Here is a 21,818-nt window from a genome sequence, read left to right on the forward strand (position 1 = left end):
TGATATATAACAGTATATTTAAAAACATGCAGTGTTATTCTAACACTGTAACATCAACCTAGCTCATCACTTGACTTATTTAAGTTGCTTCTAGACATGTTTTCTTTGGCCTCTTTAACAATTATATGCTTGTGCATGTGCAGGGCTCAGATAGGCTCAGTGGTTTCTTTTTATGTGATGCTGCATCCAGCAACTAAATGAGTCCAAGAATAAGAAAAATTGGCTAACTCTATTATTTTAACACAGTTTCTTTGAGAATTTACTTAAATATTTGGAGCCAGGCTGTAGTGGTCAAGGAGCAGATTTTTAAAATTTTATTCTTTAGTACTTTTGTGTTTCTTTGAGGTAACTGCTTGGCAGTAGTTGTGATTTTTCTGGCAACGGCTGACTGAATAATTGAAATAGTTTAAATGGTTTTTCTTTTTAAACTCACTGTGAAGAGAGTGGTGAAAATAGTTCTCCAAGTTAATATAGAGTAACTTTTTCAAGTTTATTTTCTGTATATTTCTTGAATTTTATTTTACTATGTTTTATATTAATTTATCTGAAAATTACTGGCCCAGCGTTTCCTTCTTATTTTGCATTAATAGTGAATCGAGCAGATTCTGTTGACCAAGCCACAACAAACGGAGCAAGCACTGAAAATATCGGTGACCACATGGCAGGATGTGAAAAGCAGATTGTGGTCCTCTTTTCTCATAAGGGACACTGATATTTCAGAAGCCATCTGTCCATCTGCTAGTGCTGAATAAGAGTGATGCAGAAGATGATTTTCTTTAGCTAGTGTTGATGTAGTAGAGCTGAGAAGGTTTCCTGAATTCACATATAGTCTATTGATTGACTACTGGGGTGTAGCAGAGAAAAAGTAACACTGCTGTAGTGTTTAGGTGAGGAAACTCTCACCAATCACTCCCTCCCCTCACAGTATCCGTCTTTAGATTAAGTTAGTGTTGCATCAGTCCATCCATCATTCCCCAATCAACCATCTGCTTTATGGCCTAGGCTGGGTCAGAGGGGATGTGTCGCCACATGTCACCCTCAGCTTGCAGCAGCACAGAGATGCTGAGTCATTATTGATGGGACTGAGCAGAGAGAGAGGTGAATTACACAAAATGTTTGCTGACATGCTTCAGTAGTGTTAAAGTTCTTACATTAGTCAGATTTCACATTGAGAAGACCAGAAATGTCACGAGTTGTGGTAGAAAAAAAAAAAAAAAAAAGGCTGAGGATTTATTGGATTTGTCATTTTAAGACATCTTTTAACAAACTCACGAGCTGATCTTGGGAAACCACATATATAAACACAGTAGATGATGCATCTGGTCCTATTAGATGTGTTACTGTGACCTCCATTATTAGAGATGCCAACTGTGGATCTGATTCCCTTACTTTGAAAATGCCTGACTTTTGTGCTGCATTCAAATGATTCAGACAAGTTTATTTAAATATAGAATATATTTAATTATACTACTAATTGCAGAAGAATAGAAACATTTATAGTCATTTACAATGGTGTCTTCAAGTCATTAACACTAATTTTGCAGTCCTTCTGTTAAAAAAAGCCAGAAAAAATAATATTTGTACCTTTTCTGGGATCTGATGTGAATGTTTAAATGAATCTCTCTAGCTTTATAATAACAATTATGATTTATTAAGTAAGTAAAGTTTATTTATAAAGCACTTTTCACAGATAAAAATCACAAAGTGCTGTACATAAAATGGGTCCAGTTAAAAAAATTTAATAAAGTAAATAACCAGCAATAAAAAGCTTTCCTGACTATAATAGTAAATAAAAGAGTTTTCAACTGCTTTTTAGACGAGTCCACAGTGTTGACCCAACGGAGGGACAGGAGCAAATCATTCCAGAGTCTGGGGGCTACAGCCTGAAAAGTCAGGTCACCCTGGGTTTTAAAACAAGTCTTTGGGACCTTCAGGAGGCTCTGACCTGAAGACCGAAGGGTGCGCCTCGAGCTGTAGGTCATAGTCAGCAATGTAGTCATAGTCAGCCGAAAAGTTTTTAAGTCAATACGATATTTGACTGTAAGGCTGTAAGATATATACTGAGACATGAACAAGAACAAGAGCAACAAGTGTATGAAAGCATAACTGAAGCTATTGGTGATTAAACATGCAGGTCAACAAATAACGTTGTATTTCAGGGCTTATTTTCTTCTTTTTCAGCCTTTTTACCTTTTCTTTTTTTCTTTATGAAGCCATTGTTTGAGCAAGTTCAGTTTAAATCCCAAAATCTCACCATCACTATTAGTCTCCAGCCAAATATGCTGTTCATATATTTCATTCAGTTGTTAAAGCTTGATGTGTTTATGCTTCCGAAAGTCATTTATAGTTGTGTATCATCCATAGAGTGTGTTGTCATTCATGTTGTTGTATGAACATGCAGCAGGACAGTGCACATGTCAACACATAACTACTGGCTAGAGTTTAATTACCTGGTGACATAAGACGATGGCTGATTTAAAAGCATAGTATAACCCACCACCTGACACCTCAGACCTCCCACGTTTGATATGTGCCTCTGGGTGTGTGCGTGCGTGTGTGTGTGTGTGTGTGTGTGTGTGTGTGTGTGTGTGTGTGTGTGTGTGTGTTGGCCTGCTGTAATGTACAGCACCAGGTGTGCAGCAAGGACACTAAAATGTCATGCTAGTCACTGGGAGATCAGCTGCATTCTGTAACGACATCCATCACATTCATACTGTCTGTCTTAAACACGAGGGGACAGCACATGCTAAAATTCTATGATAAAAACATAATAAAATAAAATAAATCCAGAAACACAATTAACTTTTTCAGAACCCAACTAAGATGGACAGAGGTGAAGAAAATGATGGACTTTTGAAAACAGGGTTTTTCCAATCCAATCCACTTTATTTGTAAAGCACATCATCCGTCTCTAAGACTTATGATAAAGCTGCGATAAAATGTAAAAAAGTGTTTAAATATGAAATGGTTAAAAACAAAAAAGTTCCATTTTTGATTTGATGTTTATGCAGTAGCAGGAGGAGGAACTGAATCAGAGTGGCTGACTCGGGCAGAGTGAGTGACACCCAGAGACGGTAGGGGGGAGAGGGAGGTTAAGAGTGTCAGGATGTCTCAGGCTTCACAAGAAGTCTGCAAGTGAGAGAGGCGCAGATAAGGGAAAAGTTTATGTAAAGAGGAGTAAAGCATGTCATGTTCCTACAGGCATCAACTCATAAAGACACTGTTACACAGCTGTGAAGGGGGTAAGCACACAGAGTCACCAATTAACCGATCTTCTGCACACAGAATGCTTTTATTCTCTGGTATTCTGAATGTTTAGGAGTCTCTGCTTTTTAGTTTGCTTTGCCCTGTTAGTTGTCTTCATCAAAGAGACATGGCAGAGTATGGTGGCCTCGAGGTGCCAGCCAGGAGCTACAGCTGCTTCTCCTGTGAAAACTACAAAGTGGTAAGAAAACAGAGGGGGGAACTTCATGAAATTAAAGTTTCAGATGATTTTTCAGCTCACTTGTTTTCCTGAACAGATTTTTACTTGTTGTAAGACCAAACAGCACATAGGAAACCATGAAAACTAGTAATACTGTGAAACCACTTACCACCAACATTAACAGAGGGGACTTACGAGAGAACATTATATGAGGAAAGGTCAGCTTGAAATAGACGCATCAGGAGTAGAACTGGATCTCTTCTAACAGCAAGGATTTATTATAGGAGCCTTTGACAGAAGCAGGTTCTCTGGGAATTTAATGCATGACTGGAAGCTTACTGTTGGGATTTAAGTCTTCCTTGTAAACCTCTAGATATCCTAAATGTGGTCTCTGGAACAGGCCTGTATCTTAGTTGACTTTGTTTGACGTTCAAAGGTAGATTCCCTCTGAAGAGGCAGAAGAAAGTGCCGTTATCGGAGCATGTCTTGTGTAGCCTCAGCACTCAGTGCCATTACCTGAATTATAATGAGAGCCGTTAAAGTCCTGGCTCCTTATGAAAGCTTCTTGTGAAAGATAGCATTTTATAGCAGCTTTTGTCCTGCTGTGGTCCCTTTATGGTTCTTACTTGTGTTGACAGATTACTTCAATATGGCATGCTTTTTAGGTTTCTTACTGGACCCTGCAAGTAATAACGCTAGTCCCTCTTAAGTTATCAGCATAATTGTAGCTGCACCTTTGACATAGATCTTTGATGGACAGACCTGAGGTGCTGTGGTTTGATGTCATGAGAAAATAGGAAATATTTAGCCACTCCTTTGTGATTTTCATGCTTCAGATGGAGACTAAATGGTCCTCAACAAGCATCTCAGTAATGAAATACTTTAAAAACCCTCTGTAGGAGTAAAAGTGTACCACATTAGCAGGTTAAAAATACATATACCCAAATTGTTGTGGAGAAAGATTAAACATAATCAGTGTTTCCCTTTGCAAGAACCTTTGCATACCATTTTATATTCATGTTGAAATGTTTGCTCTCTGAATACTTGCTCCAAAGTAACTCTCTGACAGCATCACATTTCCAGGTAACAACATAGAGGTCACATTTCCAACGGTACCCCAAATGCTTACAGTGCCTTCAGATATCAGTAATAATTTAGGTGTTGGAGCCTCTTTTCAGAGCTGTTTTGAAACTTTTTTAATATGCATTAGTGCAGGGGTACCCAAGTTCAGTCCTCGAGATCTACTATCCTGTAACATTTAGATTCAACCATTCTCCAATATGCCTGAATCAAACGGCTCAATTCCCTCATCCACATGTCATTCAGCTCTGCAGATGCCATTCATTTGATTCAGGTGTGTTGGGGAAGTGTTGCATCTAAAAGGATTCATTCCTCCATTAGACCTGCAACCACTGATTTTCAGTTCACTTCTTGTGTCATTTGGCATACCTTAGCCTTTTTCCCTTGTTTCCCTTCCTTAAGAGTGGCTTCTTCACATTTCTTAAGAACATCACATTTCCTATGCTATCTACTTGTCCAGTTTCCAGCTTTTTAAAGGACACACTACACACCATAATGACTCATTAGGAATCATCTAATATTTCATCTGATATTTTCTATCATTGTTACCTGTTTTATTTTTCATAGATCTAATAATAAAAATTGGAAGAAATGGCTTGTTATGCAACAGCCTACTGGCAACAAAATACCTAAAAATTCTGTTTAAAATGTTATCTGTTATGTGTTGACAGTGTAGGTTAGATTCCATTTTTATTCATGAATATTTCTCGTCAGGGTTAAGTGGCTCAACAAACATACAAAAAACACAATTTTCTGAAAATGGTCAGGTAGACTTACTGAACTGAAAACGAGAGAAAAAGCAACTAAAAAACCTGAAGGATTATTGCCCAACACCACCTTAAGCATTTATGCAAATTCTAAAGAAATAAGGGGTGTCTTGTACAGTAAACCACAGTACAGAAAATCTTTTCACACTGCCAGTATTCAGCCTAGCCTTTCTGTTTTGAAGGTACAGAGGTGGATTCAGTAGTTGATTCACCTCCCAGCTGGCAGCTGCTTATTCATAGACAAAAATGTTGCACTGCAAGAGAGAGCTGGCATGGCAGTATGACCAAACAAAAGTGAGCATCTGCAGCATTAAGGAGGAGGTTTGTTACTATCTTTGCATGGAAGTGTTTATGGTGGCATGCTGTTAGATTTAATATTCTTATTTCACACATTTTTTTAAACTGATTGCTTTTGTCTGACTCTGTATTTATATAATGCTAATTGTCTTTGACATGCTATACATCACTATAGATTGTAAACAAGCCCTATAAACTAAATATTGAGTTGGCCAGTTAAGAAGAGTGAGCAGAAACACTGCAGAGGCTGAAGAGGAGATGAGAAGCATTAGCCATCATCACCTTCTATCCAATTTAAGTTGTGCATATTGATGGCTGTGATGAATTTTTCTAAACCTACTTACTTTTACATAGAAATATGATGGCTTGTGATTTGATCATTTTTGGAAGTACCTGGACATTTACCTCAATATTTTTGCAGCTGCAATGATCCCAGTCAGTATTTTAACATCAGTGCTGTGTTTTTCTAAGAAAATCTATTACATTAAAGTCAATATTGATGCAAAAAGAGATGCAAGTCTAGAGTGAAACAAATTGTGAGATATAGCTGATAAGTTCAGACAAATGCAAAGCTGCACACGTGAGCAGTAATTGCAATATGTCACGACATTTGAAGAACTTCTGCTTCTGCTGGAAATAGTTTGGACAAACCAGAGTAAAAATCTTTGTTCTCATTTCTCCTTTAGCTCAAGGGCACTCTGACAGTGTGATGCTCTGGCTGTCCTCCTCCTATGTCTGACCAGGCTCAGTGTGCCCTGCATGGGCGGCCTGTGTGCGTCATGCCCTTCTGTAGGCATGGCACACTAGCTTTATGACTCAGCAAACCGAGGCAGCAGGGATGCTGGATGTGCATCAAATTTGTTTGTGTGAAAAGAAGATGCAGCTGTATGAAAGAGTGACTCACTCTGCTTGTTGTCAGGCTTTTAAGAACCAAGGGCTTAAATTAGACATTATTATGTGAACATGCATATGGCTTTTATGCGGTAAATACTTGGAAATTGACAAAGCATGTTTTTCAGTTTTCAGTGTTTTGAATAAATGTCGATGTCTGTTTACACGGGCTCAGCCAGCTGTCTGTGCACAGTGATAGAAGAAATGGGTCTTTGAGATTACTATTAACTATTACTATTTTAAAAAAAGTCAAACTTATCCAGTAAATGTTCCTTTTGAATTAAAAATCCTTGATTTCTTATCAAAGTTTGAAACTGTCTAATAACCATTAACCTTTACTTCTAACTTGAGGCATATTTATTCCTGAAGCTGGCATATTCCTAAAGCAGAATTTCAATGGGCCCAGCAGACTACATGTGACAGTTTCCATTCGGCCATGATAATGTGAATGAATCAGTGTTGTGGTTCATTCTATAATAAAGGGAATGTCCCTGACTCCAATACCAATTTACAGCTCCTAAAAAAGATTCACAATCCCATGAGGAGAATGTTGGGGAGCTTTTGGGATTGGAGGGATTTCCCCCTTTGAAAAACCCCTCTGTACATGTGCACATCAGGCAAATACAAAGTGGCATAAGATGCTAAATAATACACCATGAATCAAGCTCTTATAATATTTGAATATATGAGCTCCATTTAAGGTAGCAAAATCCAACACAATCCAACATTAGCAAAATACTTAATTTAGATCAGGACACATGTAACCACAGAAGAAGACAATGATAATCTAACAATCAAATAGGAAATTCCTGATACTTGTTAATCTTTTGTAAAGACACGTGTCATTTGGTACAGTTGGGATGACATTCAGAGAATGGAATTCTTCAGCATCATCAATACCATATTTTGCTAACTGTTTAGGAGCAGCAGCAAATTGTTCCTTTACTCATGTTTTACCATTCATCAAACTTCATAAAATTCAAATTTGATGTGTCAGCATAATCTCAGGGCTAGCAGAAAACACATCTCCTCCAAGACTGTTGCCTTGGCAGAGGAATACCAGCATGTAACACCATCACATGGAAAAGGTCAAACTTTAGATGACATCCTTTGTAATCTGCATGAACTATAATTTTATTATCCCAGTCATTTAGACCAAATTGTGGCTTCTTATTTATCTAATGATTGCATTTTTTTTTTTTTTTGTCAAAATGTAAAGTGGTTCTCTTTTATGAAAAGACTGGACGTGAGACCACAACTTCTCATTTCTGTCCAGTAGATGGATATTGAATATGGAGTCAATACTCTTTTTTACAAACCACACAGCCCCCTAAAATGTCCCACAATTCATATGTTTGCCTTTCATCACCACTTGTTCATTACTTTTCTTTTTTTTTTTCCTGCAGATCTTAAAGCAACTATTAGATCATAGTTTCCAGTAAATGTGTGGTTGAGCTTGCATGATTCAGATAATTGCTTCTCTTTTTTTCCAAGTTTTCTATCAAATAACTTTCTTTTAGTTGCACACAACTCATTGATACTGACATGAATTTTGTCTATTCTGAGTTCATCTACATCTGTGCACACAGGAGAGCTAAACAGAAAATTGGTATTGTGTCAATAGGGAAATTTGGCAACTTTACAGCTCTTTAAACTGTTTTTTCCCCCATTTTACAAATAAGAAACCACTATTCCCAGTTGTTATTCTAATCTGTATTGTTTCCACCTTTTCACCCTTTTAAATTATTCTTTTACTTCTGGGTTTATTTGAACTGTGGAGTCGGTGCAGCACACCCAGACCAGTTTGGCTCTAAATGTGCTATACTTGGAGGAGAAACTTCAAAGTTGCATTATTTAGATGATTTAATCAAATCAGGAGAAATTAGACTCGGCACAAACTGCATATTTGTCTGTCTTTCAGTCATTCTTCATTGTAATTTATGTGTCATGGAAACATACCACTTTTGCCAGATTAGTTTTATGGACCTACATTTGTTTGTAAGCTTTTATTAGACTTGCAGTTAAGTAGTGGCATATACACAGAAGTAAAGAAAACTTGTGCCAAAATAAGCTTTGATAAACTACATTAGAAACTCCTACAATGAGTTACAAGAAACTCATAAAAATAGTTAAGATACCCATTGATAAAGCAGTTGTTTTTGTTCTTCTTGAGTGTGAAAAATAATAAATAAGGGAAAACTGTGTAATCCATGATACTGACACTTAATAGTAATGTTACACCATAAAGTAAATAAAATATCAAATAAAATATCAAAGGTAATAAACCAGTCATAGTCCCATCTACAACTTAAACCAAATGTTAGCCAAACACAAAGCGACTCATTTGTTTATGTTTACCTTGCGAATGCCAAGTAAATACTTTAAGTCTTCACCAGTATATCAGCACCTTTATAATCAAATGATTTTTTCACTTTCTTTAACAGCTAGTTGCTAATTTAATCAGATTGCTAACTTCATCAGTTAGCTAGCTAATTGCTAAGAGTCTGTCCTGTTTGGTGCTATGGAAGTACCATACACTGTGTTTGACAAGCATTTTTGTCTGAAAGGTAACTTACTGCTACTGGAAACAAAGTTGAGAAACGTACAGGACTGTATGATAAAGGTGCTGACCAAAAAGCTAAGCTGCTCAGTGTACATGATAATTATGTGTGAAATTGTGTAAATCTGCCTAGCTTGATCTATGTTTCCTCTTTAATCTCACAATTTCTGAATACCTGATTTAAAGGTTTGACCTGTGTGATCTGTAAAAAGACATCAGAGATGTGTGTTTGGATAAGCAACCTTTTTCAAAACTTAAAAGCAACCTGTAATAATATTCGCACTTTTCTTTCCTCTCCCAGCATGCCCATGCTCCTCATTCACCCTCAGGCTATTTGACCCTCTTGTGGCATGCAGCTCTGTGAATGACAGCCACCCAGTTCACCTTGATTTTAATTACACCCTAAACCCTCAATTTGCTTGCCCGAAACTACTTCAAAGGAAGCTTTCATACTCACACAAAAGCTTCTTATTATTGTACTTCCTTTTTTCTAAAACCAGCTGACAGTGTGAATTGAAGAGATAGTCTAATCCAGTTAAGACTTTTTTTTTAAGTTCAGTGTGTCACTTAAGACCATTTGTTTTTATTGTGCGTTTATGGGGAAAAAAATTGCTACCTCTATAACTTAAGTTTTCTTTTTCTGTATATAATGTGTGGTCTTGCACTCTCATAAAGCCTTTGCGTTTAAACTTGTGCTTGAAGATGAGTGTATGGATGTGTGTGTGTGTGTTTACAGGCCTTTGAAGTGTGCACACCTGTTGTAAGCCGTCACAAAGGCAGTGATTCATCTGCTAAATAGTATGGCAGAAAAACTTTTAGGTCTGTTTATTTTGCAAACACTAAGAATCAAGGTTTGATACTGTGTCGCACACCTTACTCTAAATTGTTTGTAATAATTTTTTTTTGGATCACCTTGACCCTAATCCTGGACATGCATTCAAGACTAACAGATTTATTTTGATTTTTACAGTCGTGTTTCTGTTGTAAAGTGCAGAAGGAACCGCTTTTACGTGTTACTTCTGAACTCATATGCGTTGCTACTTTTTAGCAATGCTAGCATCCCATTATCCCATTTAAATGCAGGAATGCATCCACATAAACGATAACAACTCTAGTGGATCCATAAAAATGCTGGATAATTTTTTTAAAATTTCAAAGATGAGAAACATACTTGTGGTAATTAGTTTTACTAATTTATATCTCTCCACTTTCCCATTACTGTAACATGACAACTTGTTTACATGAAATTCAAGAAATCAAATTACTTTAAAGAGCTGGAAGTGAAAAATAATGAGTGAGATGTCAAAGGAAAGGTAGACATGTTTCAGATCTCTGCGGGGTGGAAGGTACTCTGAAGTTGCACTTGTCAAACAGAGCCTCGGCAGTTCACAGACAAGTGTATTCAAGGCTGCAAATAAATATAGACTCGAAAGGTGTCAGTTTCCTAAATATATTCTGTGCAACTTCACCTCAACCTTTCGGTGCCCCTTTTTGATCTCCTCAGAAATATAAACTCACTTCTCTTAGAGAGTGACTCAGTAAAAGAGAGAGTTTGGCAACTAATTATGAAGGAAGCTATTCAGATTATTCAGATGCTTGCTCTGCCCCCCCTCCTCTCCTTTCCCCAGGCAGTGAAGGGTCTTTTCTGTCCCTAGAGAGTGATGTCAGCATGGCCCATTGAAAACAGCCGCCGTGTGCTCCGAGATGAATGCCCTGGCTGAGCACAATGGCCCCAATTTGAATACCACGAGGATATATGCCAGATCGGAGCTCCAACAAAAGAAAGAGGGCTACTCTGCTCCCATTCAACCATGCTGTTATTTTATTAGTCGTAAATTTGCTACAACCTTTCCTACCTTTTGTAGTTCTCAAGTGTTTTTGGAGTTTGAAATACGTGGCTGACCTGATGGGGCTGCCCCTGTTTTGGATTGGATTAGTTTTGGTGGTTCATGACTGAAGACGGTGTTTGTGTTTGTGTCTGACCGCAGATCTACACAGACTGGGCCAACCACTACCTTGCCAAGTCAGGCCACAAGCGTCTCATCAAGGACCTGCAAACAGACGTCACAGATGGAGTGCTGCTGGCTGAGATCATTCAGGTTGTAGGTAAGGAAACACTCATTTTATTTAAAAAGAATTCTGCACTGATCGTGTGTTTGATGGGGGCAAAGTTAAATACATCACTAGTTTGATAAATATGTCTGACCTTTCCCAAAACAAGTGTTATTTAGTTAATGTACCTTTTTAAGTAATATAATGTTGGCTAATGCACAGTTTATTTTCTTATATTATAACTGCAGCTTTTCTTCATGAGATACTGATAAGGACTCTTACAGAAGGAAAACCTGAAGGGATCTAATGTGTGTGACATTTAGATGACAGAAACGCTGAATATTAATCAAAAAAAAGAGGGGAAATATGGGGGGAAAGGATTTGTACTGTTTTTGTTTCTATCTTTTTACCATATAAAGTGTTTACATGTCAGCCACTTTGACACTTGCATTTAGACCGTAGTGTTTTCTTTTTAAACATGTTCTTGATTCACTTATATTTTCAAAGTTCATAAAGCTTGTCTGTACTGTGAGGCTCTTCAACAAAACATGGGCTCTGAAAGTTGCCTGTTCCTCTGTGTTTTTGACCTACGGCCCTCTATGTGTCATCATCATCAGTCTTGTCATTTGGTCTGGCCGTCCTCAGCCTGTCATTGCATCTGCTGGCAGACTCGAGGCTGAAACAGGCAGACACCAGCTGACCGGTGACTCAGCGTGTCAATGACTTTCTGTTCCCAGCTCTTCCCCCACATCTCTGACCCAGATTTTACACTTCCAGTTTCTATGATACAAAGAACATCACTGTTCCCACGCTGTAGATCCTGGATGTGACTGCTGTTTGCATTTGATCAAGTTCACAAGCATCATATGCAATTTTATCCATATCAAGTTACATTTGTTCATTCGTTCATTCATTCATTCATTCATTCATTCATTCATTCATTCAGCATTTCCTTGAGGGTTTGCATGTGAGAACTCATATATTCACATATAACTGAACTTTCTGCTGCCTTCATGTTGCCATCTGATATTAAAGTTTCCACATGATATTTTGGACCTTAACACAGCAGCAAATAACTATTGTTACATGAGGACGTAACACTGGAATAATTTTATTACCTGAGCGCACAGCTTCTTTCCGTTTGTCATCATCTGTACCCCTTTTCTGCATGTTTTAACAGCTAGTTCTAACAGCGTGAATAAGCTGGTATGATTCCTTAACTTGCAGTAATAAAGGAGGAAACTTCCATATTTTCCTCAACTGAATACATTTTCTTTTGCTAAGAGAACCTCCCTAAAAAAGGAGTGCATAAAGGCCATTCCAGATTGTGGTCATTTTTCCAACAGAAAAACTCAACAAGCTGTTTTAAGGACTGCAATGTAAGTTTTACTTTAGGTTTTCACTCCCATTTGATTTTATTCATTCCGCTTCTGTGTCACTTTGTGGGGTTTTAAAGTTTTATATATATTGGACCTTTAGGTTTGGAAGATGAGACCATGTATGAATGCAGGTAATAATAGTCTGAAGCATGTAAAATAATGCATTTCTACATATTCTGTATAGCAGTTTTGTTCAAATGCATTTCTTATTGATTGCAATATTTTAATGATCAGCATTATGGAAAAGTAGAGAAGCATATATTTAATTTAAACAAAGCCACGTTCTCTTAGCAACATGTCCTGCCTCCTGTGCCCAGGTGTCACGTCAGAGTATTTCCACTTGTGAGATTACATCTTATATGAACGTGTGTGAATGGGCAACGGTAGACAAAGTCCATATGTTCACATAGAGGAATAACCAAATAAGATCTGAGGAATAACCTAGCTACTTGCTATGCAACAGCATTGCCCTGTACTTGAAACCAACCAGGAACGAAACTCAGACTTCAGCCATTTCTATCCTGTAGTTCACCCTTGTGATTTTAACTTTTTACGTTGAAAATAGCAGAAATGTCTACAAAACTTTGGATTAGTTTTAATCTTCAATGTTTGTGTTGATATGAAGCCATGTTGACCTGCTCTGTCTTGGTAACTGACATATAATCAGTCCAACATTTTTTAGTGTTTCATTGGTTGTAAACCAATCGGAAAAGTTTCCTAAATAATTTGCAATTACTGCACATCATGCTGTTTAAATTTAGATATGCAAAACAGAAACTTTATTTATAAAGCACTTTTTATGCTGAAGGCAACACAAAGTGCTTTACATGATTAAATAAAAGCAACTAAAACATGCCTTTACACACATCAACATAGATTACATAACAATAAAAAACAATAAAAATCTTTCACACAGTCACACACATGCACATGTATATACATACACAAAGCAGTCGTCATCCCCCCAGTCCTTTGAGATGTTATTTTTATTTATTTATTATTTTTAGGCTGATACGGTTGGTATCCTACAACTGGAGGGTCGAGGGTTCGATCCCGATGTGTCAAAATATCTGGGCAAGACATGAGGGCAAGAACCTCACATGTTGCCCCTGATTTTGTTAACTGGTGTGTGAATGTGGTTTTAAAAAGGCACTGAGTGCTAAATATAGAGTTACTGTATGTAATAAGTGCTGCATTAGTGTCTGTGAACTGGTGAATGAGAAGCACATGATTTAAATAAAACAAAAGGTGCTATGTAAGTGTAAGTAGCAGAGCTTCACTGTAGTATGTTTTGCTGCCATGAGAATAAAATTGAAGTTTTAGTGAATTTTGCATGTAAAGGAGCCAGGATTTGAAATGAAAACCCTGTTATTAGTGGAGAACGCATTTTTGCTCCTGGGAAACTCACTCAAGCGTACAAATAAAGTATGTGCTGACAGCTGACTGTTGCCATGCTCTCTGACTGAATCAACACCAACGATTCACCTGTTCTATCCTGCCTTTCTACCGGCTGCCTTTTTTCCTCTGGGAAAAACTCACACCACACAATCACTGGTGAAACCAGAGCAGCTTGCTGGTGTTGAGACATCCACGCTGGGTCAGCGATCTGACCTGGTACGGCACCTGTTATTACCACTTTACACTCAATGTCAGGACTTTAGTGAAAGGACGTCATCCAGGTTTTTATTGCATGTCTCTATAATAGTAGTAGTAGTATAATAATTTCTCATTTAAATATCATTCAGATATTTTATTTCTTTTTCTGGGGCATCTGGCTCCATCTTAAATTCCCAGTTGTCTTAGATAAACTAGCTTTTTATCCAACCTGAATGAAGCTATTGACTTGTGTGGTTAGAATACAGAAGACTAAATATTTTTATCTGGTTATTGTTTATGTTGGGTATCTACGAAAGTTCTGTCCTGGGAGTGTTTGTGTCTCCAGTTTGCACATTTTTAAGAAGTAAATCAAGCTCCCACTGTTACTGTATTAGAAAATGTTTGAACACTTTTTAGATTCAGGTTATCCTGGAATTTAATCCTTTCAAATTGGACAAATCATCTTGAAAATCCATATTGTACATCATCATATTTACTTTTTCCCTAATATATAATTACATTTTTTAAGCATTTAAATCCATTTTTGATTGATCTTCCTCCACTATTCAAACATAAATAGCCAGACTCGATGAAGCTTTGTTGTATAGCAATCCAAAATGTTTGTAGCTTAAAAAAAACACAAACAACAAAAAGACAAAAATAGCATGCTCATGAGTGTGTTTGCCAACATGAACAGTTTTGAAACATACTTCAGCCTTTTCTCATGGTATAGATGGAGCAGTACAGGGTCCTGGGACGGAGCGGCATCGTAGGCCTCACTATGTCTCTGATGCAAAAGTCTGTGCTGTTGGCACAGTCGTCAGCTGTGATCTGACGGCCGTGTCTCAGCTGTTGTGGGTTGGATCTCTAATGGACGAGAGGGTTCCTTGACACAACACACACTCCCCCTTTTTAAAAAAAAAAAAAAAAAACAGCACAACACTGCTGGTCAGGCCCCCACCGGCACCGTTCCCATTTGCTGGGAGCAGATAGTGTTTCACGTCTCAGTGGGAGGGAGATGAGGGAGGGTCACATTCACCGGCATGAACACCTCTGCTGCCCCATGCTTAGACAGCAACTGTCTGGGACACACACATACTGGAATCTAGATCCATATTATTAAAAGAGTGGATTACATTTAGTGAAAAGAGCTTTTATCATCTCCATTTTTTTCCCATCTCTGCTTCCTCTCTCTGTCTCTGTCTTTAGCCAATGAGAAGATTGACGACATCAATGGCTGTCCCAAGAGCCGTTCTCAGATGGTAAGTGACCTTCTAAGTTTGTTTTGGCACCACATTGTGAAATTTATTTGTGTGCACATGTGTGTGAAGTAACACACCTCTTTGATTTAGCATCTCAAGGGTCCCTTCTGGAAGCTGCGGTGCAGAAGTCCCTGTGAATAATTGTAGATGGGAATAGTTAGTCCATTTATATTTACTTTTATGGTCTAGCGGGCTACCGTCTGCGAAGCCTCTGGCTCTGACTTCAGGCTGTTGGCTCTCAGTTGAAAGCATCATAGGCTTTGGTTTCTGGGGTCAGTTTTTGCTTCATCTTATTACACTTGTAAAAAAGTGCAGTATTTCTTGAGTGAAAGAGTGATATCAGACTGATCAGCACTGGTGAGAGAGAGTTGGTTTTGTTGTGTTTTTTCTCCTACGGGACATTTAGCAAACAGAAAAGTGAGATTTTTTTTTTTTTTCATGACACTGCTGGTGGCGTTTTAATGCTTTCACAGTTTTTAGTTCTCTGTGGGAAATGAACCAAACATCCCAAGGCAGGGCTGCCCTCAGCTGTATGTGATGGGTCATAAATTAGGCCAGTGTGCCAGCTGAGGGGGGGCTATTTTTGGCCACCAGCCAGATTACTGAAGCCTCTCAAAGCACCAGAAAGAGAGGGAGAGGCATACACACCCAAATTTAACATCTGAGAAGGAGGTGAAAGCACAGCTGATCTCTAAAGCCTCAGCACAAACACACATACCCACATTGGACCCAGATGACTATTATTATAGCGCATTGTTTAAGGATGATCTGCAGTCATTTATTGTGCTTGTTTCCATGTTTTGATTTTGGTTTTACATTTTCAACATTTTTGTTTTAATTTCATGATTTCTTAAAAAATGTATTGAAAAAGCACATTCTTTGTAGATAATGAAACCTTTCTACACATGGAAAAGAGGTCTGTGCAATGTGGCAAGTTAATTTAATTTGGTTTAAATTCAGCTTTGACTGTTGTTATTGTGTTTTGTAAACTGAGCACAACAAAATCTGTTCAGGCAATTTTTGTTAGAAGCTGTGTATTAATTCCAAAATGGACTCAAGTCAATTTAGTTCAGACAAACTTGCTACTTCTTTACTCTCATTGGCCACTTCATTAAGTCCACTTAGCTGGTACTGGGTTGGACCCCATTTTGACTTTAGAACTGCCTTAATTCTAGGTGTATTAGGTTCAACAAGATGCTGGAAACATTCCTCATAGTTTTTCTCCATATTTGCTCCATGTCCACCACATCCCAAAGCTGCTCTATTGGACTGAGATCTGGTGACTGTGGAGGCCATTGGAGTCCAGTAAACTCATTGTCATGTTTAAGAGCGCAGTTAGAGATGATTTGAACTTTGTGACATGGTGCATTATCCTGCTGGAAGTAGCCATCAGAAGATGCTCCACTGTGGTCATAAAGGGATGGACATGGTCAGCAACAATACTCAGGATGTGGTGTGGATCATTTTTAGTTGGTACTACGAGGCCCCAATTGTGGCAAGAAATTTATGCCCATAGTATTGCACCGCCCACCTGAACCATTAATACAAGACAGGATGGATCCATGCTTTCAAGTGGTTTATTTTTGTTTTTGTGTGCTGGTATTTTACTTGATTTTTATCTTTAACATTTGTTTAGAAAGGTGCTGGTTAAAATATTTTTGACAATAAAAAGATAAGTTGCAAATTAGATGATCTGCAGCAGATGAAACTATTTCAAATATATACTGTGACCTCATCTTAAAAATGTGTAAGTAAATTAAAAACCTTGTGTCAGTTGACACAATAATAAAAATTATTGCACTTTTTTATAGTACATTTAAACATTAAATTGCTTGCTGTAAAATAGTTGTCAAGTTCTGCTCTGATATGGAGTAGTTGAGCTCAGTTGTTGCTGTTTGTGTTTATGTGAGCTTTATTTGATCTATGTGCATAATCTCATTGTTTTTTTTGTTTTTCTATGAAGCAAAATCTGAAGCAGTCAGGCAGAGCTAAGAGCAGGTGCAGCCGCAGTCATTATGCAAATGTCTGCTTTGTGCGCTGTAGTGCTGTTAAAACAAACACACGTCCATAGAGTTTATGTGGCAGCTGGTTGGGGAAGTGTGTGAGTCTACTTTTACTCCACTTGATTTCATTGCATTTAAACTCCCAAAGCTTCCAAAGCTGCTGCCAATTACCACCACTTAACTTGACCTTGGCCTCTGAACGAATAAACATGGAAATTGGCTCCATCCGTGGAATAAACTGTAGCACTCTCACCTCGCTCTCATGCTAGCTGATTAGCCCATTGCCTGTACAGGCCTGAGTGAGTGGCTGTATTTACAACTGTCACATCCTCGTTAAACAGACCCCCATAGTCGGGTCATTGTGGTTTTAGTCCAGAAGAGTGGTGTTGATTTCACACTGAGCTGTTAAAGCCACACAGGACGCACACCTAGATACTCAAACACACATCGGTTGTATGTTTGAGCATCCCACTGAGGCAGCAGCTTCTGAAGGGGCCTCTTTTCCTGTGATCCTGTGGTTTAAAAAAAATAGAGCTTTTTGAATAGTTGCTTTAATCCTCAATAAACTTGTTTGGTGGAGTGACAACTTTGGTCCAATCTGCTTATTTCCTACTGCTGCTATAACTGTTTGAGTTGAGATGGGAGGCTGACAGATGGCCACACAGGTAGATTAAGCAGAGCCAGGTGTTTGATGAGCTTAATGAAACTCAGACTGAAGAAAACATCACCTGGGATCTATATGATGGACTCATCTCTTTTACCTGTATGATCACATTCAGTTTCCTGACTGGACAATATAGCTTACCTCTATAATTCACCCTTCAGATGCAGTATCACTTAAAGGTTTTATGTGTGAACACACCCAGCACCACTTTGTCTATGCACAGAGTGCCTCTAGTTAGTTTTCTCTTTTTTTTCTTTTTCTTTTTTTTTCTTTGTGGAAATTTAGCTTTAGTGTTTTTGTAAATGGAGAAGCTCTACTATGTAAACATGAAAAATACCAAAGAGATGTTTTATTAATGCCTCATCTAGCTGGTTAATGTTTAATCAAAGAGAGGTACTTCCCATGTGTGTTTCAGAGAGTAAATCCCTATCTGTGTCAGCTGATCAGAACTGCGGTGATCACATGGTGGACTGACAAGAACTGAGAAGATACAGTATGTGTTGCTAGGCAACCAAAATAGATAAAATAACAAGTCTTTTCTAGCGACTTGAGCAAGAAATGAATAGAACCTTCAGCAGTGAACAAAATAACTGCTGAACACCAGATGATGCAACAGAAGTCAGTAATCTGTGACAGAGGTGATCCAGTAATGCATAATGATGCGTCCATGCTACATTGTGCAAACTTTCTTCTTGCATGTTGCTGATTTACTCCTGATGTATTCCATTGCTGTGAAGTGGAGGTATGTGATTTTTGCAGTTTGTGGTGATGCAAAACCTCAAACTGCCAAATGTTGTGAAACTTATTGGGGAGTTGGAGCATGTGGGATCACTTGAACACATTAAAATTGCAAAACAGCATCTGACTGCTCTTGATTTTATTATTTGTTGCATAAGCCAGTCATCTGCTGCAATAACAAATAGTCAATTCAGAGTAGACTTAATACAACAGTGAATAGAAAGCCTCCCGGGAACTTTAGAAAGTTTGGCCTTATATTGAAATGAGTTTTTAGACATACTCCTTTTTTTTCTTTACAATAAATTAAAGACACTTGGACTGAATTATTCTCTTGGCTTTACCAGGGACATTTTGATGTTGCAAGAGAAAATTAAAACATTTCAATGTAAAAGCTAGTCTTGATCTGAGGTTGGAAAAAGATGTAAAAATAAACTCTTAAAACAGCAGTTAATTAAGAAATGTGAAGTTTAGAGGAAGACAACAGTAAAAAACATGATTCACAAAACAAGAATCCAAGATTGTATGTCAAAAAAGACTGGGGATATAAAGAAAAAATGTATTAATTTATTTTAAAAAGAGGAAAAAAATTATTCAAAGATCTGGAAAGCTAAAATAACTTGAAGCCATTCTATCAAACAAGATTTAAATAATCCTTTATGTTACCCAGACTAACCGGAAAGAGATCAGTTACTAATTATTACCTAAACTGTATCTTGTAAACTTCCATTTCAGTTTAGGGATCGACTTTGACCTTTTGTACGTGCCACATTACACCTTTATTAGCAACATTTTTAGTGGTTTAGACAAACTTACTGTATTGTTAACATCACTGATTGTTTCTTGTAGCAGTTGTCACATTTACAGATCCTGTGCGTCACAAATTAGGCCATCTTCACGGGTTAACAAGAATGTTATAAGACAGAATTGATCAACATAGCTACAAAAACAAAACTCAGTTGAAATAAACTAAAATCATGGCACAGTTTTCAAGATCTAAGGTGTCAAGCATCACATCGGTTTGGTTTATTAAGTTTGTGGACTTAAACTAATTTACAGGTTTACATCAATTACAAACATTTAGAATTTGAGCTGCGACTGCCTTCCTGACTGCTGTTTATATTATGTGGAGCTGCTCTCTGGCAAAAATAAAGCTTAGTTCAAATCATAAAATAGTGACATTAAAAAACAGTCTGCTTCAGGTGATCCCATCACTTAAGATGGGTGTTGGTTTAAATAAAGAATCAGAACTCAAAAGTTCCTATTAGTAAGATCCTGCTTCAGACACGTAATACTTTTGCTCAGACACACTCCCTCCACTTCTCTGCTCTCTCTCTCTCTCTCTCTCTCACACACACACACACGCACACACAACAATAGCAGGCCTGTGAGGGGGGGAAGTGTTTGTTCAGAGGGCTGTCTGCTGGCCGGCCCAGCGCTGCTGCTGCCGGGAGCCGGATCAGAGCAGGCGGTGACTGTGGCCTTTACTGAGGTGTGAAGCTTGGCAGAGGAGCAGTTACACTGCAGGAACTCAACTGAGTTCTCAGTCAGGTACAGGACGAGCTGCCTTATAGAGCTGGACTGTGGGAGAGATTTCTTGACTGTGGGACCTCTCTTGTTTAGAGGTATTTTAGATTTTCCTCAGTATTCTGCTTATGTGGTATGCTTGCCCCTTTGGCTCTGTATATATCTTGTTTCTTTTACTTGGAACATTTTGGATCATTTATTAGCCTGTTGGCTTGACAAACTTGTGGAGAAAAGTTAGGATCAAAAGAATGGCTATGAATGTAATTTTACAGTAACACAAAGATGGTGACATGTATTCAGTTTCTTGTTTTGTTTGGAGTTGAAAAAGCTTTTGTTCTCAGTTGTTTAACAGATGATGAACAACCAGATATCTTATAAAGGTGCATTAGTAATCCTCTAAGTATTGCTGTAGTCATTTCCTCTATGAGGAGATAGGGTGGCATGTCACTTACATCCCTGCCAATGCTTTGCTGTGGCTTCCAGATCATACTGACACATGAATCGTACTCAAAATCAGTGGAAAATCAACAATAAAGAACAATTAAAGAAAATGTTTTTTTGTTGGTTATTTCAAGAGATTTCTCATTATTACAGTTAATTGTGGAACTGTACTGAGTTCACTCTGTAGTTCTGTAGCTTAGTGGGTGTCTGAATGATGCTCTACTGGCAGTTCAGAGCTCTTGTTTCTACAGGTTTTAAATAGCAAGAGCTTTCAGTATTTCTACCCCCTGTGGGGTGTGGTTAGGGTGCATCTCAGCAGGACAGACCTGGCATTTATGAAGGGGTATCTTACACTGAAAGCTGCTGCTATTTAAAATTCAACTATTATAGGGAATTTGGGGCAGTCAGTCAGTGGTTCAGTCACTCAAGTGAGGTTTAGGAGGTTTAGGTATTAAAGAAGACTGGGTTAGCGGGGTGTTTCAAAGAGGTTTATTTTAGGGAGCCTGTGGCATCCAGAGAGGGCCATACTCTGCAATCCTGCTGTTCCTAAATTCCTAGTTGTATCACCTCGAAGTAGCAAATGTTCAGCCTGACAACAGCTGTTTCTCAGGTCAGAGGTCACAGAAATGACAGCAGGGACAACAATGCAGTTTCAGCTCAATCAGTGGCGTGGAGTCAGGTGGTCTTTTCACTCATTAATATGGCTCAGGTAGGAGGGGAATTTAAGAGTGCATTTACAAGAAGCACTGGCTCAGCAGTGAATACAGCTGTATCATCAGGAAGGTAAGGAAGAAAGTATCATGCAGATAAACAACCTGGAAGAGTCAACTCTGGTTTAGTGCTGGCTTTAGATGTAAAGCAGTTCTGAGCTATCTGGTGGTGATTATAGGGATCTGCTGTAATGGAAGTCGTTTTACATGGTCAACTGATTTAATCAGGCCTGTTTTGTTATATTGAAATAACTGCATTCTTTGTGGTACACAGTGTTGTTCCTGTTAAAACATAGACAGAAAAGTATAGTGCTGCCTCCTGCGTAAATCAAGAGATCAGTCTAGCAATATTATAGATCAGTGTGTGTTTACGTTGCCTGTTTACCTGCAGCTGGACATGGTTGCTGGTAGCTTTGACAGCTGTTGGAAA

General features: G+C 38.1%; 1 protein-coding gene across 2 annotated transcripts in view; it reads left to right on the forward strand.

Moving 5' to 3' along the window:
• nav2a (neuron navigator 2a) overlaps positions 1-21,818 on the forward strand; it is a 234,295-nt gene that overhangs the window by 144,888 nt on the left and 67,589 nt on the right. For both annotated transcript variants that reach the window (XM_041991998.1, XM_041992006.1), the window contains exons 3-4: positions 11,008-11,125; positions 15,256-15,308. In XM_041991998.1, coding sequence (XP_041847932.1) covers positions 11,008-11,125; positions 15,256-15,308 — 171 coding nt within the window. The remainder of the gene's footprint in view (positions 1-11,007; positions 11,126-15,255; positions 15,309-21,818) is intronic.

The sequence above is a fragment of the Melanotaenia boesemani genome, chromosome 1 (assembly GCF_017639745.1).
Source record: "Melanotaenia boesemani isolate fMelBoe1 chromosome 1, fMelBoe1.pri, whole genome shotgun sequence".
Classification (NCBI taxonomy): Eukaryota; Metazoa; Chordata; class Actinopteri; order Atheriniformes; family Melanotaeniidae; genus Melanotaenia; species Melanotaenia boesemani.